At 42.4% G+C, this 24,954-nt stretch overlaps 1 protein-coding gene across 1 annotated transcript in view; it reads left to right on the forward strand.

Moving 5' to 3' along the window:
• The first annotated feature begins 6,428 nt into the window (after positions 1–6,428).
• Positions 6,429–24,954, forward strand: part of cacna2d2a (calcium channel, voltage-dependent, alpha 2/delta subunit 2a) — a 106,288-nt gene continuing 87,762 nt past the window's right edge. The window contains exons 1-2 of the mRNA XM_017036667.2: positions 6,429–6,956; positions 11,886–11,967. Of these exons, the coding sequence (XP_016892156.1) occupies positions 6,841–6,956; positions 11,886–11,967 (198 nt within the window). The 5' untranslated portion in view covers positions 6,429–6,840. The remainder of the gene's footprint in view (positions 6,957–11,885; positions 11,968–24,954) is intronic.

The following is a 24,954-nucleotide window of genomic DNA, read 5'->3' on the forward strand; positions in this document are numbered from 1 at the left end:
GCTGTTGTTGTTGTTGTTCTGGTTGTTGCTGTTGTTGTTGTTGCTGTTGTTGTTGTTGTTGCTGTTGTTGTTGTTGCTGTTGCTGTTGTTGCTGTTGTTGTTGTTTTTGCTGTTGTTGCCTTTTTAATGAACCGGGAAAATCCTTATCTGTATATATTCTAATATTTTATATTTTATAATATATATTTTTACATATTAATTGTAAGAGATCGTCAGAGAAACAAACCCACCATGGAGCGATGAATGCTGGGATTGACTCTGGCCACGCCCACTTCCCTTAAACGCACTGAGTGACAGAACATTGATGAATATTGTATGAATGAAGCAGCACTAATGGAGTACCGTATGTTTGCCACTAGAGGTCTCACTCCAGACACAGGCAGATGTTCACGCGGTCACATGCACGGCGCACATGGTGAGTTTAACACCAGCAGAGCAGACACTACATGAGTCTGGACTGGGGGGACAGGGACAGGGACAGGGACGGGGACAGGGACAGGGAGGCATCTGTGTGTGTGTGTATGTGTGTGTGTGTGTGTGTTTCCGGCCTCGTCTTAATTGTAGGATCAAAGTGAATGATGTCACGCTGCTTTTGGAGGTGATGAAACAGCAGCTTTGGTTTAATGATGTGTTTTTTCTCCTGGGAGAAAATAAAAAAAACATCAACTACAGTAAAAAAACCAAAACACATTCAAATCTTATATTTGTGTCTTTATTAGTCGCTCAGACGGAACCTCCACTTTAGGAACGCAGCTCCTCTCTCACCTGGTTGGTTGGTTTCTCTCGGTGTGGATCGTGGCGGAGATGATGTTTAATGTATGAGGTCGTGGACCATGAAGAGCTGAACAGCTGAGCCGTCAGTCAGTAGAAATACAATATTTACAAATGATTACAGACAACGAAGCCTCGCGTTAGTTTACTGAGGAATTATTGATCATTTCACATGGAAATATAAACAAAAGTGATGCACTGTAAACACAGTAGTAATACTAGTTTATTAACTCAGTAGTTTAAGACGAGTTCTTTCATGACGTTGATGTTTATGTCACATTTGTTTTTTTCCAGTTTAGGTCGTAACAGTGTTTTGCCCCAGAGTGAGGGTGGGTGAGGATGGGTGAGGGAGGGTGAGGGAGGGTGAGAGAGGGTAAAGGAGGGTGAGGGCAGGTGAGGGAGGGGCTTGTCTGATATAACATACACTGTTAACTTCATACCTGTCACTGTGTGAGTGTGTTTTCATAGGTTGTTTAGTGGTTTTCCTGGCTGCTCTCTCTCTCTCTCTCTCTCTCTCTCTCTCTCTCTCTCACTGCGGGCCTGGTGTTCTCCGTCAGCCGTTCCTGTCAGAACACAGCTGTGTGTTTGGTGTGTGTCAGAGTGTGACTGAGGAGAACAATCTTCAAATTGTGTGTTATCTGTTAATTCCCTCCATTAAGGCCTTATCAGCAGTTTTAATGCAAATTAAGACGTGCTTCAATGTGACAGCAGGACGGGCGAGCGACGCCGCACTTGTCACTCCAGAGATACCCCCCGTAGCCCCCCCCCCTCGATCAGGTCCACCCACTCAGCTTATCAAAGCGCTGGTGTCGCTGCAGGCCTGTGAGTTCAGCCCTTTTAACACAGACACTTTTAGAAATGAGCTTAAATCACACGTCACCCCAGAGAGTGAGGTAGGAACCAATCACAGTCCTGCTTGAATTAGAGAGATGCTATGAACCAACCAGCAACTGAATTACATTCATATATGTGTTTATATTAATATGTCATTCTGACAGACAGTGGTAACTAACCTCTGGCCTGCCTGCGGTCTAGATCTCTCTTCTGTCTCCCTCTACTGGCCAAGTATTAATTCCATTGTTTTTATGTGAACATGACGATAATTGAACATCAGTTAATTATTTATTATTATAAATCTAATGGTATTGTAGCTTTGGTTGTCGAGTGTTTCACATTTTGTTTGTCACAAACTGACTTAACGACGTAACTCAATATAATCCCATGAAACCGGACATAAATGAGTTGCTCCTGAAGTGAAGTTATTATTGTATATTCTGAGGCCACAAATAGTAGCGCAGCATAAAAACACAAAGTATAAAAACTAAACTACTATAACGGGTAAAACAACACAACAAATGCAAATAAAAGAGCACATTTCATCGCTCCGAGCATTTACAATTTTTATAGTTTCATTAACTGTGAAGTTTTTGAAGTTTGACTTCATTCCACAGGCTGTTCCAAACAGAAGGTGCAGAAAAAGACAAAACAAAAACAAACAAAGCAAATGTCTTTAGAACAAACTCAGCTCTAACTGAAGGAACCGTCTGTAAAATCAAACCTTTTTGGACACAAAGACGTTTAACTGCAGACCAGTTGCTGATCAGTGGACAGGAGCGGGCGTTTGACCTGAGAATACGTTGTACATTCATGAGTGCAGACGTTACAGGGAGAAGTTCCATAATCAAGACCGAGAGTGTACTCTCACCTTTTTGTTATGAAAAGAATGGGAAAAAAAATCCCCAAAATAAAAACCTCCTTTTTGTTATGAAAAGAATGGGAAAATAAAAAAAAAATCCAAGTTTGATCATCAGATTCTATATTCACGGCTCTAGAATCGGTTGTTTATCAGTCAGAAATCTTGTCAGGGAACAGTTACGTGTGAAGATGAACTTCAGGTCTGCAGTCAGTCTTTCCTCCTTCAGACGTTCCAACCGTTTCTTCTTCTCTTCTTCCTGTGTGGCACCGACGTCTCGTTCCTCTTCCCTCCTCTCTATCCTTCCCAATCCCAGCTTTGATGTATGTACGAGGGAGGATTTCCTGAAGACCACGGAGGCCATTACCCGGGGGCCATTAGGCCTCCAGTAGAGCATGTCAGCCAGGGCTGAGCTCGACTCTGTTTTTACATCCAGCCTCTTGTCCTGGTGTGTGAGTGGAGTGAAGGGGGGTTCCCCCGGAGGAGGTGGAGACGCAGACTTGACGTACATGCAGTATATAGTGTATATATATACAGTATATCTCCAGCTCCTCCGTCCTGTCGTGGCATTCGATACAGATGTTGTTTCTCTGCTGCTGCGTGTGAAGGATGCGGGGGTCATTAATTGGCTCTGTTGTTCTGTCGTGCAGACTGAACGTGTGGGGAGTGAGTCATCATCATGATGAAACACTCTGACATTTGAGCACCAAAGTCCCAGAAATCCTCGCGGCCGACATCAGTGCGTCTGTTTACGGTTTACAGTATCAGAGGTTGTGTTGTCTGACTCAGATAATTCTGGTGATCGCGCCATGGCGTTCAAGTCGCTAATGGCCACATTAGAGAGCTGAGCAAACAACCGGGGCTGTAGGTCGAACAAATATTAATGTAAAGGAGGAGCTGTGTGTTATTTAGACCTGATCTTTAGTTTCACGGCGAGAGGATGAAACCAAACAGGAGGATAAAGGATGACGTGAGCTGGAGTTTACTGAACGCCACACAGAGAGGAGACGACCTTCACGGCTGGAATCACTCCAACGCTCTCTTCAGCATATCATTTTAGGGGACAAGACAAGGACACGGGGAGCGTTTTTCTGTCTATGGTGGAGCATAAATATGGCCCTTCAAGAGAGTGTGTTACATAACTGAGGGGATATCATGGGATGTTTTTATAAAGAGCACTGGAGAGGGTGACTGAAGTTCACTGAGGAACCTCTTGAATGGAGATTCTTTCTGTCGTTTCCCACTAAATACAAAGTGCCGGTCGTTAAATAGACAAATAGACAAATCAAATCTGAACATGAAGAAGAGGAGAAGGTTGAACGTTGAAGACAGTAAGGAGTGGTTGGTGTAAAAAGGTTGGAGGTTTTCTCTCTCTCTTTTCTTTCATTTTTACCCCAGCCTAAATACCCACCGTCTGGAGGAGAAGAATGGAGGGCAATAAAATGCAGAGCATCGCCTGAAGGCCCGCCTCCTTCTGCAGCGGTCTTCAAATCAATAACAGATTGGCAGGTCAATCCCTTCAGCAGAAACGGCCAATGAGAGTGAGCGATCCAGAGCTACAGAGAACGGCCTTTTGTGGCCGTTGTCAACACCGTGAGAGCAGCAGAGCTTGAGATCATCGATCTGTGTGTTTTCACTGAGTGGATCCCTCAGCTGGCCGGATCGATCCGCCCTCACAAAGAGTGGATTCAGTGTCCAATGAGATTCAAGACCCTGGAGAGACAATGTCTTCCTTTATAGCACTGTTTATATTAGGTATGTGTAGACGTCCATCACAGGTTCACAGCAGCTCTTCATCATCAGCTCATCACTGGTCTGTTTCAAACATTAACACCACTGACTGAGCGGTGCTAACGTCGCTAACTTAAACACAGGTCCAAGTCTGTCGACCAAGTCGCACATTAACAGTCAAGGCACAGCTTTGACAGCTTTGACAGGTTGACCATTGACGAGGCCACGCATCAGAAATTCTTGCTCAGATTTGTCGACGTCCATGTGCATCGGCACCGGTTCTGCTGCTGTAGCTCTTTATCCCTGCCTTCAGCACCTGCCCTGCCGGGGTCTGCGCCCCGCGGTGTGTTCTTTGTACCAAAGCTGCCGTGTGTTTTTTTCAGTGAGTGAACAGGTGCTGAGAGCAGCGACTGCTGCTCACTGTGTGGTTCTCAGAGCACCTGTGAGCCCCCTGCTGACTGAACCCAGGACACGACATCCGCAGAACCTGTCCACGCCTCCAGGACGGGCTGAGGAGGGCGAGAGCCACAGGGGGGCGCTAAAGTCACCAGAGCTGTTATCAAAAGTCCCTCCCGTGATTCCGACCTACTGCATGTGGACAGGTCCAGTTTGACCGTCCGTTTCTGTGATGTCCTCGTCAAAAACACGTCATAGTCGCGACCTGTGCTGTTTAATTTATTTACGTTCCTGAACTCACGCCTGAGTTTCTACATTTCATTTGTCCTGACAGGAAATTCAGGTTCAGGTTATAGTGTTGAAATTTAGCATCAAGAAAATGTTCAAGCTAGCATGGCCCTACTTCAGGCCCCATACCAGATGTTTGTCTAAATACAAGGTAGAGTTATGATGTATGTGTGTTTGACTGACCTGCCTGAACTCCAGATCTAGACCGGCAGTAACTCCGGCTCTAACTTAGAGTGGACTCTGAGAGTTGGCCTTTGTGGATCAACACGTGGTTCCTTTCACTGCATGTCAGTCATGTTAAGAACAGAGGAACACCTGGAACTCATTTAGTCTTTGTGTTCACTGTGACAGTGGCAAATCTGACAGTTTTGTTTGGCTTGGATGAAAGTCGGCACCCCCTACTGGGCTGTCCAGGTCCAGGTCCAGTATTTCTGTAAAAAGGTAATAATAAAAAGAAAACAGGTGCACACACCCCCACACACACACACACACCCAGGGCTGATGACAGAGATGCTCTACAGGGGGTAACTTCACGCTGAATTAGATTTACTCTGAGGCTGAACTGCGTCTCTTCTCCTCCTGTTTCTCCAGTTCTAACAGTCTCTGGTTTCATATCTGGAGAAAAACTCAAACATTCACACAACTTCATCCTCACCGTCCAGCTCATCAGGCTGACAACAACATGACAATAAAACCTCATCAATACTTACAAGACAATCGAACAGAGATATTATTTCTTTTCAAATCGATGCCTTCGACAGATCAGTGCTGTGGCGGTGGACGTTTGTTGAGTTGTTTAATTCATGAAAATGTTTTTTTTTCTTTACCTGTGGATTCATGAAAATGTTTTTTTTTCTTTACTTGTTTTTTTTTATATTTCCAATAGTCAAAGTTGTTGTATAAATAAAAACTGCTGTGTTTAAGAGCAGTCAAGGTAACCGCCGAAAATCGAGGCTATTTAAATATTCACAGTCTGGACCGGATGGATAATAAGTAGAACAAATACAGCTGAAGAGCAGCCCCAAGGTGAAGACTAAATGTTTACTGCCCACCTAATGCAGCCCACCCTCCACTGTCACGCCTCTAATTGCGAAATTCAAGCGGTGCTCTCTGCTCTTCTCCTGGCCGAGTTTAGGCCGAAGAAAACGGTGCTCGGAGAGGGTGGACATGAGGAGGAGGAGGAGGAGGAGGAAGAGGAGGAAGAGGAGGAGGTGGCCTTCCTGGTGCGCGCCCCCGTTTTCCTGTGTCTGCGCACAGGAATATAGAGGAGGTGAGACAGCCTCTGCCAAGAGCTGAGTCAATTGTTACAGCACGTCGGGAATTTTCACCCTTCAAAATAAAGTCCTTCACGCACCAGTAAAAGAATTTCAACTTTACACCCAGGAAGTTAACGGAACAGTTTGAGCCAAAACAGAGCGATATTACGTCCAGGTGTGAGACGTTCGAGTGTTTCATCTGTTTATTCAGCCCCGAGTACGGAGGGACTTTTACTTTGAAAAGTGTTTGCTGGGAACAGAATGGTTTTATTGTGGTGGTCTTGACTCTGTGAAGGTTGTTACATTTAGAGTGAGTGCGGGAGAAAACGAGCAAATGTGCGCGTCGGTGAGGAAGGAAGGAAGGAAGGAGGGCAGAGAGTGCGCAAATAAGAGCAGCAGCAGCAGCAGCAGCAGCAGCAGAGATCTGTGCTGATCCACATCCAGATCCTGATCTCCTGTGTGTCTTCAGCTGCCAACTCTCTCTCTCTCTCTCTCCCTCTCTCTCCCCCTCTCTCTCCCCTCTGATTGAGATTTCACTGCCGGCTTGAAGTGCCAAACACCACCACACACTTTCTCTGGACCTCGGTTATTCTTAGCTCCACTGCTGCGAGAGACGCTGTCCTTCCTCCTCCTCCTCCTCCTCCTCCTTCTTCTTATTCACCTCCTCCTCTTATTTCTCCCTGTTTCTTCAATATTTAATGGAAAATGGCGATCTGCGCGCAGTCCTACGGCTTTTTCTGCCTCCTCACCGTCCAAACTGTGCTCATCATCTGCGTCTCCACGCCGACGGACGGGACCCACCTCTTCCCCCAGCACTACACGTAAGTACCGGTCTGGAACTGTCTGTTTCAAGGGGCGTCACGGAGGGAGATGCGCAGCGGAGAAGTGGGACAGGTGGCCCGGGGAGGAAGGCGCTCAGGCGGCGGCGTTTACCTTGAGAGCAGCCGCCGTGGCTGGGGTTCGACCACGGACGCAGCTTCCTGTGTCTGTGACGCCGCCGCCGCCGAATGTCGCGCTCCGTCCGTGTTGTTGTTGTTGACGTGTTTTTTATTTGAACCCCAGTTTGTCATATATTTACCAACAAGGTTACGGGCTCCAGGTGCCGCAGGCGGTCAGCCCGACAGAGCCGCGGTTCATCACAGCCTCCATGTGGGTAAAAATACGAGCCGTGGATGTGATGTTTTCACGTCACTACGGGGGAGAATTACGCATGATGGATGTAGACTATAACGAGGCCAGTGGAAATAGTCGTCATGTTTGTACACGAGGTGTGGAAACACGTAAACACATCCACACGTCAGCGGGTTTTAACCGTTGAATAAAAAACTAGTTGATGCTTCAGTCTGTTTGATTTGATAAGATGACATAAAACTACCGTTATTTTGATTAAAAAAATCAGACTCGTTGGTGCTTTTATTACGAGCAAAACATTTATGTAAAATGTAAATTATATAAATGATAAATATAAAATAAAATCTCTACTCTGTCCACTGAGTAGAGACAAACCGCAGACACAAACTTATCTCAGCCTCCACCACGTGAGGAGAACATGGTTGGATTTCTTTTTTATTTGGCACCTGCTAAAAATGTTTTGTAATTATAATCTAATTTAGGCACAGTTTGTTTCATTGTGATCCGACGAAAACGATTTAACCTTGAACCACACACACACACACACACACACACACACACAGAAAGCCGTCTGCTGCAACAATTTGCCACCTGTGCGTCCAGCCTCCACCAACACGTTCCATTTACGTTTGTGACAATACCAGCAGAAAAATAAAGTTTATTTCTTTTCATAAATGGATCAATAACAGTTTGAGGCTGTAGAGTTGGAGTCAAAGGACATCGTTCTCCTCTCACGTGTGTGTGAATGTGTGTGTGTTGAAGTGTTGAATATCGAATTCTTCTGTTTTTCAAATCTAACCTGAACATCAGAATCACGATGGTGACAGACTTCACCTGATTCGTCCACAGGACAATCTCCCAGAAGTCCATTGGGCTTTGTTGTTCTGAATGGCCAAGGTGACTTTCAAATGAAAACCATTTATCCTAGATATTTCTGCTGATTGATGGGAAATCAAATCCAACCATATCACCAGATTAAATTCATGTATGTTATGAATGGTTACTTGTGTACAGTAAATATAAAAAATATAAAATATAATAATGACCTGTTATTCCGTGACCTTTTCCTCCAAACACGTTCCCCGTGTGTGTGTGTATCGAGGCACTTCTTCTCTTCTTCTACTACTTCTTCTACACTTTGTTTTCGTTAGATCAGATTAGAATAAATCAGGTCTCATTATGTTGCCTGGATTATATCCGTCTCCCCCTCGGGACTCAGAAAGTGGGTCTGGTGTCACCCACATTTCTGTGCTATTTGCTAAAATTTGACTGCCTGCTAATTGAGGTGGACGGACTGCTGCAGCTGTCTGTCAGACGTCAAGGGCCAGCACACACACACATGCACACACACACATGCACACACACACACACACACACTGGCAGAGTGAAGGAAACTTAAATAGGGCAGATTACACTGTAGTCCTTTATTTATATATTTTTTTCCAGCAGAACCATAAATGTCAAACTTCTCCACACCTCACTGTCTGGTGATGAACGCTGCTGCTAACGGTTATTTTTTACCGTCGGTTCTCAACACAACTATTGTTTATTTCACGTGTAGGAAATAAATATAAATGTTGAGGCAAACGGCAGATGATTGATCAAAAACGGCATTATGAAATGTGGTTTTTGCTGCAGAGAGAGAGAGAGAGAGAGAGAGGGAAGAAGTAACTTTCACATCACAAGGTCTGAAAACATCACGGGCCTCACACTGAATCTCATTCATCACACGCCACTATCTCCTGACATCTCTGTGGCTCTCACTGAAACTCCACCTGATACAGTGTGCAGTATTTGACTAAAGAATATATTTTAGTCTCCGATTGTCTGTCTATACCGAAAAAATATTTTTAGGTTAAGTCACGACGGAGGTCTGTTACACTGTATTGCATTTAAATTTTCATGGTCATCTCCCATCGCCTGTCGGGCGTAGGTCACGTGTGCCATGGTTGTGCGTTTGACATCATTTCCTGTGATGTCACTTTGTGTAATGTTGATTCCACTTGATGGAACACGGGCTTTTAATGTTACAATATTAAAAGACAAACAAACAGGAGGAGGGAGATACTGTAGGTGAGATGACTAATGTTTGTTCACCTGGGAGTCAGGCTTTAATGCGTGATTAATTGGTTGATGGATTGTGAACTAATTAATGACTATATGATTGACATGTCTTCTGTTTTAGTAAAGTCTCAAATTTTTTTTTTTTTTAATTTTTCAGACCAAATTTATAGATTAATAATGGGAATAAAATAATGTTAAACTACTAATGTTTAAATTAATTATAATCATCATCAGTATTTACTAAATGTAATCTAAATAAAGAGTTTTCCCTAGTACAAAGTTATAGGGTTTTTAATCCATTATACTGCATCTGTGCTCGGCACAAAACAATAGAAATTAGTTCTGGAAATTTGGACATTTGATGCAATTAGCAATCACGAACAAAATTAATGAAAGTTAAAATTAAAGTTGAGTTTCCTTCATTAGCTTTGTTCACTGTAATGCTACGTATACGTTTGCATACATCGACAGAGTAACGGCCGAAAATTAATACGGCCAACTCCTTGAATTGATGATGATTGGCTAAGGCGGAGTAAGCTTTCATGGTAAGCCAATCAGAGGCGGTCACACAGCCGTCTCACACGCCCAAACTAGCGGCCGCAATGGCGACTCTGGAGTGAAAGTTGACGTTTTCAAAGTGGAAATACAGCCACACTACTTCAGTCTCCGAGAGGTAAAAGGCAAGACTGTAAATACGAAGCGTACATTATGTCCCGGAGCGAAGTGTTTGTCCACGTCCGTTGTAATAAACCCTTATTTAATTAAACATGTCTCAACGACATACTTGTCGAACTTGTGTCCCAGACGCCATTTTGACGACGTTAAAGATGATAGCCGTCCAGGTGTGGCTAACGCTAGCGCCGCTAACAAAGAAGGACGCGGAGCGGAGCCGTACAAACGGCCGCGCCGCTAACAAAGAAGGACGCGGAGCCGTACAAACGGCTAAAGTTGTGTTTTTCTTCCCCAGTCTTTATGAATATCCATGAAGTACAGTATGTTTACCGTTGTGCTCTGTTGATGTGCAATACACATTTTAAAAGTCTTTTCTTCCCCAGTCTTTATGAATATCCTTGAAGTACAGTATGTTTACCGTTGAGGTGCAATACACATTTTAAAAGTATGTAGTAGTTATGGCTTTTGAAACTCGCTTAGAAACAAGTCCAATTGTTTGACATATTTAAATAAAAAATAGTTACTATCACTAGTTACTAGTTTTGGGAGAAGTAACTCATAGCTATAAATAATTACTTTTTAAAAGTAACATGCCCAACACTAGTACTACCACCACAACTACTAGTACATTTAAGGTTTAAATGCACCTGTACAGGACCAACAAAGATCACATTTCCCTACTAATGCTGTGAGGTCACACTCATATTAAATAATTCAAATGTAATGGATCTAACCTAAATCAATACGGTAGAGATAGAGACGTGTGTAAATAGTAGAAGTGTGTGTTAGGAGCTGAGGCTCTTCAAGGCCGACTGTGTACAGTACTCTGTGTGTGTGTGTGTGTGTGTGAGTTGTAATGTTGTAATGAGGTTGCGTAAGAATCCCGCCTGACTCAGGGACGGCGGTAGTGTCCCTCACAGTTAGCATCACCGTGTTTCTGCTCAGCTCTGTCTCTCTCTCTCTGCGAGCTTGTTTTTTCATTCCCTATCGAGGCGACCTTTTCGCAGTCAGCGGCCTCTCCTCGGTGCTCCGGCTCTGCACACTCCTATATGGGGGGCTGCTTTACTTCTTCATAATCCCGCCCTCTTAAACCAAGCTAGCATGCACACACTGCACCGTTTATTCTTTTGTAACCCCCCCATGTCCTTCCCCCCTCCCCCGGCTCACTGAGGTCGGCTCTGGGTTTTTGACGCTGTCACTGTCTGGCAGATTTGTGCAGTTTAATAAATCTGTTGTCCTGCTTGTCGTCTGAGCAAATCTGACATTTAAAGATGACATTTGTCTCCATCGTCATATTTAAAGACAAACGACTGTGCTGCACTGTTGATGGTGATTAGATATCTGTAGACTGCTGACGGGAAAAGGTTGGCAAAGAATCATTGCCTGGCACAAAAACACATTATCAAAAATGTATTCATCTGATTGAGATGAAATGAGACTTTGTTGTTGCCCATGCATGTGGGCTGTTCAGTGTTCAGGTTGGCTTCACACTGCTGCCCTGAAATGATCTAGTGATAAGTCCTGATCCATTAAGTTATTTGTTGCTTCCTGGGAGATATACAGCGATGAGCTGCAGCCCGTTTGATCTCTTAATTCCAATCTTGGCTCTTTCTCCCGGAGATCAGCTCCTGCTACGGGTGCACTTCTGTCAGACTGGAGCAGTTTTACTGCTGATCCCAAGTGATGTTACGAAGACGAACCCCCGGCCGGCTCTGCCAGAGCTGGACACACACACACACATATAGGTTGTGAATGGGAGATGGTGGGATACACACTTTTAAACACACTCTCTGAAATGTTCCACATACAAAATGAATGATTTTCCATTTGTGAAATCCAGCAGAGCAGACGACTAAAAAAAGTTCTTATTTCACTTATTTCAGGATGATGCACTGGGCTGGACGCATTGAGAAGGAGCTGGAGAAGGTTCTGCAACACGTCACTGGGATTCAGCAGATGAGATCGGTGAGTTCTAGTGTCACTCCTGCACCAGATGCTTTGCATTAAGACATTTTGGGTTAGTGATTGTTGTACAACACGAACACACCAGTCTAAAGGATGGCTTTGTTTTGTATGTCCATGCATGAAGTGTACCATGTGTACCAGCTGTTCAGTCCACCATGTGTGCGTGTTCACTCTAGTTTGAGGTTGGAGTTTTGGACTCTGGCTGTTTACATCAGTGTGATTCATTCTAGTTCCTGCTCTCCCTGTAGTAAAGCTTTAAAGCTGCCACAGAAGCAGCAGCGTTTAGTGGCTCGGTTGTAGTTCGGTCGTAACATTGATGGATCCCAGAGAGGAGGAAGTGAAATGACAGAGATCAGGCTGTTGTAAAGGTTAATGACTATTAGACGATCTCAAACAGACACTCATGTTGAAAAATGGACTTTGCTGATATTTAACACTCATCAGAGTCAACAAAAAGTTCTGTTTCAGTCGCTGACATAAGTGCAGCTGAAATTAGAAAATGTTATTATTCCCATTGTCTCACAGTCAAAAACTACTATTCTCTCTACTAACAGCTCAATTATCTCAAGGTTAATGAGACCCAAAGATGTGACGTTAGCATGATGTTAATGTCAGTTTTTGTGTCTCTTTCTGTGGGTTCACTTTCTGAGGGTTTCCTCTCTTGGGCCAAAGCCAAACAAGCCGCTCTCTCTCTGTAAATATAACATCTATCCCAGTGATGTCTTGTGTTGGGGCCCATATGGCTGCCATGTGTATGTGCTGGCCTGACTGTGTACCGAGCGGGCGTGAGAGAGCATTCATCATGGTCCCAAACAGAAGTCGTCACAGGGTGTGCTAAATGGCCCAGCATGCCTAGAAAAGCCATTTTCTAAATGGATGCCTCTCAGTATATGTGTGTCTGATAGAAATCTTCCCAGGGCTACACCGGCTGGTAACAAGATTGTCTCCCTCTGTGCTCTCTTCCTCTTCATGCACACTTTATTCTCAGAGACCAAAGAAAATAAGTGTTTGCAAGTCGTTTTTGAGATTTAGAGGAGTTAGGATTATTTTTGACAAGCAAGGCATCAGAAAAAAGCAAAGCACAAAGGATACAGATACTTTAGCATCTGTAGTTAACAATGTTAACAAGGTATCAGACGACAACCAGAGAAATATGGGAATTAGTGTGAATTTGATTCACACAGTGTCAAATATAGTTGTTTGATGCAGAAATCTAGTTAAAATAATGACTTGTTTCAACATGATTTAAAAAAAAACACTGAAATATGTTCAAATACATATATTTATGTATGTTTGTATTGATATATAGATAAATTAAAGAGTACAGAATTGTAGTCTCAAGTGGAAACATGTAGCGCTGTGGACGGCTTGGCAGTGAGAGCGGGTCTTTTTAATATCAAAAGAGGAGGAAGATGAGGAGGAGGAGGAGGAGAAGAGAGAGAATGAGGAATGACTTAAACATCTGTGTTGTCGGGTCAGGTCAGCTGTTTTTGTTGTTTGTCTTTCAGATGGACAGTGTGATAGAAAGAAACATGAGAGTTGAATGTGTTTGTGTGTTTTATTCTTGTGTTCTACTGTACAACGTGTCGTTGATGGAGAGCCTGGTTATTTTCCTTATCTTTGTTCCTCACCAGCATCTGTTCTACTACAGTACATGTAGTGAGTAATACTGTAGTAATACTGCACACGTGGGGAGAAACCTTCTTCACTAGTTCAGGTTGAAGGAATGAACTCTGAAAATAAAATAAATATGTACTGTGGTATTTCTAAAAATGTATTTAATTGTGCACCCAGAAAATGAAGTTTCACAAAGCTAGGATAGAGTTTTTGGGTTTTTTTTTTACAGTTTTTGGTTTTTAAGAGTTGAACAAAGCCATTTTTTTTCAAACATTCAAATGAGCATCCGTACGTCTGGTTGTCGTCACTGCCCGTTAAACTGTGGAGTGTTGTTGTTGTCAAACTACACTGAGGGCTGTTTGATTCCATTGATTACTAAAAACCTGAGAACACTGTGTCCAGATCAGAAAATCCAGAAACTGTAGAGAGGATAAAAACAAACAAAAAACAGAGCCTTTTTTTCTCCATCACTTTTGCTCTTTTCTCCCTGTGTTCTCTGCTTGACTCCACATCACTCAGACTTCTGACCACACGCTGGCTTCAGGTTTATCTCCGTTCACCACAGACCTCCTTGCCTGTAGTGCTTCCAGTGGGATCGTGTACACTCCAAAGCCTGAGCATGAGTGTGTGTGTGTTCAAAGTAACTTCTACATTTTGTTGCTCACATTAACTGAAACCTCTGGTTCAGTTTGAGCTGGCAGGTTTTGAAGGAGATGTCAGGTGCTCACCACCTCCAGAAGCCTCTTCTCCAAACCTCCCTTTTGCTTCTGGTAACAGAAAAGTTTCTCAGAGCAAAGACAGCCGTCCTCCACGAACGTATAGTACACTAGCGGTTTTACTCACTCCTGCTGACTGCAGAATTTTTCAATAATCTGTCTCAGAATTCCCAGCGCCGTACTAGACATCACCCCTGCGCTCACACAATCCTCACTTTCTGAAGCTGATGTCAGCTTTAAAACCTCTTTTTCTCCCGGCCTGTGCTGATCCATCAGGGGCCGATGATGATGTGAGCGCTGGTCAGAGCCATTCCTTACTTTCCTTGGCCCGCAGACCGTTTACTGGAGTTGAAGGCCCCCCTTCACCTGTCCCCCGAAACCCCCCCGCCGCCTCTGACAGCCGTTACCATTAAAGGAGAGAGACACAGAGGGAGTGAGGGAGAGAGGGAGAGAGAGAGAGCACTCAGACTTCCCATTCTTTCGTCACCTTCTGTCTTGGACCTTATACAACAGCAGCAACTTGTTATCTGCTGGTGTGTGAAACAACACAGACCATTTGTACAGATTGATGGTTCACTCTCTGGCTCTGCTCCTCTTTCTGCTGATGGTTTGTCTCCAGACTTTGTACAACACACATCGGTGGGTCTGCAATCACCGTTACTGTAACATGTTTTTTTTTGTTTTTTTTTAGTGGACTAGTCATTTGGTCCATAAAATGTGGCAAACGTTGAAAAAAAATGTTACTCCGACAAGAGTCCAAATTAGTTTGTTGTTACATCTCCAGCCATGGGAGGGTGCTGTGCCAGAATGTCATTATTTATTTGTTTTTATTTCTTGGCCTCATCACATGCTAGTTCTAGCGTATCACGTTAGCATGATGCAACTTTTTTCTCCTCTTCCATCAACACAGAAAAAAAAACAGCACAAAGAAATGACATCCAGTTGTCTGTTTTAAGACGGGTCTATTTTATATGAATGGGTGTGGTCGAGGCCAAGGTCACTGCTGATTACTGTGACGTTGGACAGTTATAAGAAATAAATTATGCAGCATTTCTACCTGCAGTAGTTAAGCATTCGTCTGTGTGTTCAAATCTTTGACCTTGGCTGAACCCCCCCCTCATACGTTCAAATCTTTGACCTTGGCTGAACCCCCCCTCAGACCTTTCATTAGCTGATCCCAGGAGTCAGGAGGGGTCAGTGTCACACGTCAGGGTCATGAGAGCTGAGCCACAGTCTATTAGTGACGCTATTTTTTCACCATCTTCCGAGCCCTGTCTGCCCTCGGCTTCTTTTTTTTCTCTGCCAACTCTGGCTTTTATGTTTATTTACTTTTCTTCAAAAACCCCCACAAAAATGCATAATGAAATAACATAAGACACAAGGGGCAAAAAAGAGCAATGGAAAAGTGAACGTCAGCTCAGTGGGCGGAGGTTGGCCACATTATTCTCTCCCTCCGACTCCACTGCACTGACAGGGAAACTGATAAACTTTTTATTTTTTTTCCCATTTATTTCTTTTCTGACATTTTTCAAGGAATCCTCAGCTACCTGGAAAAATGGTCTGGCTCTGTTTAGCAATGTTAATTGAAATAAAAAAAAAACCCCAACATATCTGCACAGCACAGGCCTGCAGGCTGATATCCCAAAGTCAGTGTTAGGAGGAATTACTTAAATAGATTTGCAATAAAAGTTAGTTAAAGAAGTAGGAACCTATTATACAAGGCTAATGCTGCAACTCCAGCTTCATATTATCTTCATTATTTATTATTTTCACCTAATTTCATTCCATTTAGTCCTTGTCTGTCTCACGTTTAGTCGCACAATATTTCAGGGATTATTTCAGGAAATGTAATCGAAGTTGCCAAAATTTTCAAAAAAATATTTTGAAAATATATTAAATACTATTTCACTCTTATGCCACAAACAAGGGCACATTTTTGAACAGTTCATTGAATTATCATTCACTGAATAATACTTTTTCACAAACCGCATAAAAAGGTGAAAAAACTATGTGTAAATTATGATGATTTTGATTGATAATGATTTTTATCCACAAAACATTTATTATCTACCTTAAAATTATTTTATATTGAGTAACTCTTAAATACTAAATGAATAAAAGTTTTGGTTAGTATTATTTAACGATTCTTTTTAGTAACTTTTAAGTTAAAATTTCTCAACGTGAAATAGAAAATTCATTAAAAAATATTTTTAGAAAAATATTGCACTAAAAAAAAAATATATATTTTTTCTTAACCTTCAGTTCCACTGTTCAGACATAGAGTGAATTCACTTAAAATAAAAAATTCATTAAAAAACAACATCTTATTGTGCAGGATGGACCTTCTTTTGTTTTTTATTTATTCTTATTAATCCCATGTGTGCATGTGTGTACACATTCTCGTTGATTACACTGTAACGGGTCAACAATCATCTGCATGTAACAAACGACCTTGTCCAGAGAGTCCAAACTCCCCCGACGTTAACTGTGCTGCATTCAGGGACTGCGCGTATTCCTGACCGTCCCCTGTTTTGTAAACAAACACGGCTTGATGAATTCATGGGAATAGCCAGAAGCCAGTGCGTTAACGGTACTCTTGGCTTTTAGGTTCGGGGAAAAGATAATGCCTCACACAATATAGCATTATGTGTCAGAATAGGATTAGAGGTCTGCTAAAGCTGCAGCCCTGTCAGAGAAATCTGCTTCATTTTGCCTACGCTGCAAATCTTTTCTCCCGTCTCAATCTTTCTGCCACTATTATTTTTCTCTGCACGTGAAGAGTTGTGCAGTTTCCACTTCTCGTCTCGTTGTCTTTGATGTTGTGTAAAGACTTTCTGTCTTGATGCTCTAGTATACCAAAGAGAAGTGTGTGTGTGTGTGTGTGTGTGTGTGGGGTGGGTCATGTGTGTTGCAGTGTTAATGTAGAGTGGCATGTTGCCCTAGAAAATTTCAGGTGTTGTGTGCAGTGCTTTATTCATTCCATGAAAGAGTGGAAGCTCCTCTGTGTGAAGTGGTAGGTGTCACGTTTAAAGACATGAAGAAAACGCATTGATCTTTTTTTTTTTTTTTTTTCTTCTTGCCTCTGCATGTGAGAGAGTTTGGTTGCAGTGAAGCCTTTTTTCCTCTTCTTCTCTTTCTCCTCCACCTGCACTTGTCCCTGATTGATTGGTTACAGTTCTGAATAACTTTAATTAGCTTTCCTCAGCAGTGGGTGGGTGGTTCTCAAGGCTGAACTGCTGTGAAAGTCCCAGAATAGTGTTTTCATTTCTGATCATGTAGGCAGTAAGGACTCTCTCCACCGCCGCTCTTTTTTATTCTCCCGCTCACTTTTTTGTCTTCTCCTTTGTTCTTGTACTTTTATTCTTTAAACGTGGAGGAAAATCTCTCCCTCCCCCCACATTTTATCTCCTCTCATATTTGCCTCAGCCTCTGGGCGCCATTGTTTGATGGGATTTGATGCTTTAGGATCGCAGTTGTTGTTGATACAAATACACTAGACACACATTAGGAAACATAAAAAATCCTACAGAAATGGCTAAAAGAAAAAATGTTTAATTATTGTTGTTGTTATTATTATTAATGTTTTTGCAGATGTTGTTACTGGTAGAAGAGTTCAGAGAAGATCAGAACCCATTTGATTGTGTGCCTAGGGAGGAACTCTAGTCAGGAGTGGCAGAGAAGTGTGTGAGGATGTTACAGGAAATGTACAAGGCCAGAGACTGATGGGTAGGGGAGGGGTCACATCAGCAGTCAGCTCAGAGCCCCTTTCTGTTTGCTATGCTAATGAACAGGTTGACAGATGAGGTCAGGCAGGAGGCTCCAGGGACCATGATGACGTTGTCATCTGTGGTGGGAGCAGGTGGAGGAAAACCTGGAGCGGTGGAGGTTCGCTGTGAAGCGAAGAGGAACCAGGGTCAGTAGGAGCAGTGAGGGAAGTGGAACGATGCAGGGGTTAGAGGGAGTAAAGGTGTTTAAATACCTAGGGTCATTAAACAGTAGTGAGATCTGCTATGATGTGTGTCTGGAGCAGATCAGAGGGGCAGTTGAGGTGGAGCAGTCTGGAGATAACGTTAGAGATGTGGGGTGGAGACAAGAGAAGAAGAGGAAGACCTGGATGGAGATTCGTTAATGTTGTGGAAGAGGATGTAGAGATGGTTGGGGGAATGGGGTGAGCTGGAGACAGATGCTCTGTAGTGACCCCTGGAGGAAACATCTAAAAGAAGAAAGTCATTGTTGCTGCTGTAGTTACTACAGGGCTGTTCTTAGATGTTTTTTTTAATTCAAATTTCAAGTTTTCAGAAACAGTCGCAGCTCATTTTCAGGGAATGAAGTGGTTTTTTTTAGACATTATCTGTGTTACAGGAACCTATATAAAGATTGATTAAAAAATGGTTCCAATTACTTAGTATTAACTCTGTGTCTACTCTACTCTAGTAACAAATAGGCAGACTGTACATGTGTAACATCAGAGTGAGTCCTGAGTCAGCAGGTGATTTTATGTGTGTGTGTAGTTGTGTTTAACACCAGCCACAGTTTGGTTCTGCTGCGGGCAGCTCAGCATCAGCACAGTTATGTGGACCAACGTTGTGATGCTGACAAATAATTCTGTCAGAATGTGACAGATTTATGACCCAGTAACTCTGTACAACTGTGTCTTTGTGGTCTTGGTGTTTGGTACTACATGTACATGTGGGTCTGTGCTGGACACACCAGTGGTCTCTGTTGTTGGATGTCTGTCTCTTTACCTGAAACCTCCTGGTGTGAGACATGGGTCAGGGTCAGGGTCCAGAGACGGAGGAGCACAAACTCCCAGTCACTTTTTCAGATTTTCCTAATTTGGATATAAAGGAGTAGTATTTGGTTTTGTTGCGATAAAACAATTAATTGTTAAACCAATTAATCACTGGGTAGCTGTGGATTAATTGATGATTAATTAAACACAATTATTGATCTCTTGCCTGAAGAGTGAGACAAATAACATTTTTGAAATTTAAAATTTCTGAAATGTAGTTCATCATTCATTATATGATAATTACCGACTGATATTTCCTTGTTTATGTGGACAGTATTAGATTTTAAATCTTCACCTTCAACATTTATTTGACCACAGTGACTGTATTTGTCCTGACCTGATAAGTACAACATACAAGTCTGTGCAGGTGAAGGTTCAGGTCTCGATTCTGGACCACCATCTCATTTCACACACAGACAGACATCAAAGGCTGCTTCAATTAACCCTGCGTGTCGGCGCGCTCTGCACGCCATCTGCGATTTCACGTCTCTGCCGCTCCAGCAGCAGCAGCAGCAGCAGCAGCTGACGTACACGTCCATTCATATTGAAATGAACAGATGGAGTTTAGCCGTGCACACGATCACCAACTTCACTGGGAGAAGATAAAACTTCAAAAGAACAGAGTTTACATTTGGGAGTGTTCGCCGGTGATGAGATGGAGGTAAAAACGGAGGTGTTGTGTGAAAGTGTTGGCCAAGAGCAGGTGTCATGTGTTCCTGATTAAAGCCGGCCGCCGCTGGTTCCTGTTCAGGCCTCCTGCTAAAGTCAGATCTCCATTACGTTGATTAGACACTGCAGAAGTGATGTCACGGTCACATGATTACACACACACACACACACATCAGAGCTCACTTGTTGTAAACTCATTTTTAAACCCATTACAGGAAGCAGTGACCTCACTGTGCTGAGTGCGTTTTGAAATGTGCAGCGTGATTGCTGTGACTGCGTATCATTTCTTCTCCCTTTGCCTTCAAACACTCATTTTCACATTTTCGCCTCATTTTGGCAGCTAATTTAATTTGATATTGTATTTATTGATCGGGCCAAACTTCAATTTCCCACAGCGGCGTGATTCTTGAGATGAAAGCGATGATGTAGATGAACAGGAGGCCATGGAAGATGGAAATGATGATGATGATGATGATGATGATGATAATTCATGCTGGTGATTGTGATGAGCCGTGTGCTGATTAGAACAGTGTGTGCGTGCGGCTGCGGTCACTGGAGTGTAGGTGAAGTCATCAGCTCCACTCTGTATTTTTAATATCCCTCAGCCAACAGGAGGCAGCACTGACAGCCATTCAGTAAACACATTTATATTTCATTAATCTGCCCTCTCTCTCCTCCCCCTCGTCCTCCCCCACCACGGCCTCTCATTGTCTACTTGTTCAGTAATCCATGGAGACTTTACCTCATCCTGTTGTTCCACCTGCACCCACACAGGAAGTCCCTCCGCTCCGAGAACTGAAGTAGGACGTTTTCGCTCATGGATGTTTAGTTTTGTCTTCGAAGGCTGAGGATCATTACTTACAAAAGTACAAAAGTACAAAAGTACACCTCCTCACAGCATGTACACACTTCAGGATGTACAGTAGCTAAGTACTCACTCTGGTACTCACTCTGGTATTTACTGTGTCTTTGAATAAATCAAAACTAGTAAAGTTAGTAAAACTTGATCTTCTTCTCCTGCAGTCTTTTACAGTCAAATCATGTATTTGTTAATTCTATTAAACACATCAAACTAGCTTAATGCTAGCTACCTCAGGTACTGCAGTGCAGTTTTTTGAGTCATGATCACCTTAAAGTAGCGTCTCCTGATATGAACTAACACGGGTTAAAAAAAAGAAAAAACCTCAAAAACAAAAATCCATCCTCATAAACAATTCATCAGTTTGTGCAGGTCAGTGACAACCTGCAGCTGAAGTCCAGTAAGTGCTGGCATTTTAAATAATAATAAAAAATAAATAGTGTAAGGGAAAAGCTATTAGTGCTGCACTAACAACATTAGCGTTAGCCCCGTTCTGATCAGGTGTTCCACTTATCCCCCACACTGTGAAGCCAGTGAGTCAGAACGAAAGAAGAGACAGATGCAGTGCAATAGAAATCAAATGGTTTTATTATTATTATTTTGCAGTTTTTACAAATGTGTCATTACATTACTGTAAACATTAAGTTGAGATTTGGAACGTCAAGAAAAGTTAGAAACAGGTCACAATTTGATACAATATCGATTTGATTTGATATTGATCTAAATGCTTCGATATCAATTCATTATCAAGTAAAATTACACGAATAATTTCGTAAATTTTTTAACAACAACACATCTGAAAACATACCATCAGCACTAAAACTAATTCAGAATATGGTGTACATACGTAAAACAGACGTGACAGCGCCCCCAGTGGCCAAATGTGTTGTGGTGGTGTAATTTGATGGGACGTGGGTCAGAATTCACAGGACTCCAGATGTTTTCTTTCCAATGGTTTATTGCCCTAATGTAACATTATACATCACTGTGTGTGAAATATAAATTGAATATAAATAGGAACAGATTTAGGAGCGACTTTACGTCTAGTCTCTGTAGTTTTCTTTGTACGTCAACTCTCACAGTCGGTGTTGACGTGTTGTCTCCTATAATTTATCACTGCGATAAATCAAACCGACCATTAGTTACAGGGTGGTTTTCCATTCGGTCGCTCCTGTAATTGTACCAGAGTGATGTCCAACGTTTGTCTCACAACATAATAAAGGTTTATTTCACAATTTCCTATTATCTCCATCAATTATTCAGCTGTAGTCAGGCGGTCTGCTCTTAATGCATTTGGAGAGTCAGCGTGTGTGTGTGTGTGTGTTTCTACAGTGTGAGGCTAAATTAGCCTTTAGTGCAGGGAGCGTTCAAGCTTTCTGTTGGAACTGCTCCTGGTACTTTCTCCAGTACATGGTTATATTCTTCTTCCAGGTTCTGTGGCTCAGTGGAACAGATTTACTGCATCATTTATCCACTCGTACTTAAACGTGACATCTGTAAAAAGTGTAATAAACACAGACTGCTGGATGTACTGCTCTGTTCCCAGCATGGATTTTTTTTTTTTAACGCTTGCTCAACACACCACAGTCCTGAGAGGGCAGGGATTTGAACCCTGAACCATTCTCACCTCCTCATTCTTCAGCTTCTTCTCCTGAACATTCTAACATACCTGACTGTTTGTCTCCAGGCTCCGGCTCTGACTTGTGCATCTTCAGACTGGTGATTAGTCATAAGTTCTGCCATTGATTTTGAAGGAAGAATAAGTTAGATGTGATTTTTGTCTCAGGAGATAAAACTTCTGTCTCTTCATCCGGTCTTCTGCTGCTTTCAGATTAATAGCTTTAAGTCACAACTCTCCACAGAGTCTGACTCAGCGTTACTGTCTCGTATGAGTCGATCTCACAGGATGAGGTTAACTGCGGACACTCCCCTCCACCCCCCCTCTCTGTCTGTGTATAACGTACCTAATCAGACCTCTCACTGCAAACACTTTACTCTGGATTCTACCACTGAGTTTCATGGTTTTTGTTTTTCCCAGCTCTGTGGCCACATTTATTTATGACATGATTTTTATTTATCTTTAACTCAATGACTGGACCTTTTTCTAAAAGCTCCAATGTTAACACTTCACCAAACGTATTCTTACTTTTATTTAAGCATATTTTATTCTGCCTCTCGGAGTCTTCCATGTCATTTCAACAATAAGTCAAATTTTATTTTTGTTCATGCGACAAACATGTCACAGGCGTCGTGGGGTGTGTATTGACAGGATTATGGTGATACGATACGTATCATGATACTTGGACAACGACAGGATTTATATGTATATAAATTATATATATACAGTGTCATGTTCTTCTTGAAGGACAGAGTTTTAATTCTACAGAGAACTCAATAAAACATATTGTTCTGAGACTCATGAATCATAGCCATGAAACAAAACTGTGAAACATTTGTCACAACAGCAACATAATAATTTGCCTTGAGAGGATTTTCAAAGGAGAGTTAAACGGTGGAGAGACAACGGAAGTGTGTGAGATGAAGCTGATTCACGTAGGAGTTTCAGGCTGATTCACGTTGTGGACGCTGGTCATATGGGAGAACTAGTTAGTTAGTATCAACTAGTTGTGTAAGGACATATTGATACACTAAAATATCCTGATCTGTCCTCTCCTGATCCCATATCAATCCCCTAGTCATTGATCAGTTATTGATTTTTTTCTCCCCAATTCCCAGTCCAATATTCCTGGTGTTGGTTCTTGGGGGTGGGGGTGGGGGGGATATGGCGCAGAGTCTGAGACTAGGATCACCACTTGGTTGATCAGAGTCTGAGACTAGGATCACACTTGGTTGACGTATAAGTTTAGTGACATATAAAAACAGTACAGTTTTGGTGATGTCCTTATGAGAAGTTTTTGCCGTTTAATTGTCACAGGAGTTAATGAGGTTTTTGGACAGTTTTAATGCCTTCATTAGGGTTAGTGCAGCTCAGGTACCAAAATAACAATCAACCCCGACACTCCCTTCAAATATTTGTTCTCGGTCTGCAGAGTTAAGTCATTTTCGTGGCACCAGAGACCGATCCAGACATGTTCATTGTGTTTAAATGGTCACATTATGCTCCTCATTGTCCTGCGATAGAAAGAAAATGATCCAATGTCGGAGAAAATATGCGACTCAGGTGTGAGATTTCGTAGCCCGATTTCTTTTCCTTTTTTTCCTTCTGTATGCCTTCTCTTTTTTCTCTCTCCCAGACACAAAGAAACTACAGTGACAGGCTCAACTAAAGTGGCAATTGAAAGTTGCAGCTTGAAGAATTAACTTTTTATGAAACGTTTTTCTTCCACAGTAGCTTTTACAAATTTGTGCACCAAAGCATGAACTTTCCTGGCTCCTCAGAGGAACATTCTTCCTCGGCATCAGTCAAGCTGCTCCGCGTTAACATGAAACTCAGTGTCAGTTCATACTGTATATACAGAGAGTAGATGATAAAAGAGGACGTGACGTTCACACTGAAGATGTTCGTGTCCAAAGTTACACATTTGATGTCCACAATGGAAGAAATACTAATAATTTTTCTTTTATTGTCTACAGTGTTTGTGTGATTCACACGTGGTTTATATGTAGAATTAATTTTAGTTTTGTCAAAATGAATGCAATAATGGAGATGATTAATTTGTTCGATTCATGATTAATTGAAATTTTGACACATTTTATTGCCTGTGTGAGCACACGTCTATCAAGATTCTCAGTCAGCACTGTATATTCCACTGTTTATTCATTTACCATTGCACTAATACAGAATACAGTTAATACTGACAAGAGAAAAGAGTTTTGATTTGACTGAAGCAGCTCAAGGTTAAGGCAAATACCAGGTTAATTTATCTCAATCCTAATTAATCCACAAATACTGTGATTAATCAGAGAAAAATCACAATCTACTCACAGTGTAATTATAAATGATTTTGTTTTAACTTTTGCCTTTTGGCTGCATTTCATGTTCATGTCAGCCTTGATTTTTTTTTTTTGTGAATGTAGAATGTGAGAAGCTAACGTCAGTGAACGCCCTGTGTGTGTGTGTGTGTGTGTGTATATATAAAGTGTGTAGATTCACGCACGTGTTTCCCCGTGTTGTGCAGAAACGTGCTCTTTTTGAACCACTGCTAATCGACGGCTCTTTCTTGAACGTTGTCTTCCTTCACGCCGCCCTGCCACCGAGGTTCGAAGGCATCGCTGCGTCGTTGGACTTGTTGTTGTAAATTGTCACGTTAAAATTGTAACAAACATGCGGAGAGCATAAAATAGGCCCCCAGCCCCCCCCCGCCCCCGCCGCC

The sequence above is a fragment of the Cynoglossus semilaevis genome, chromosome 11 (assembly GCF_000523025.1).
Source record: "Cynoglossus semilaevis isolate Cse_v1.0 chromosome 11, Cse_v1.0, whole genome shotgun sequence".
NCBI lineage: Eukaryota > Metazoa > Chordata > Actinopteri > Pleuronectiformes > Cynoglossidae > Cynoglossus > Cynoglossus semilaevis.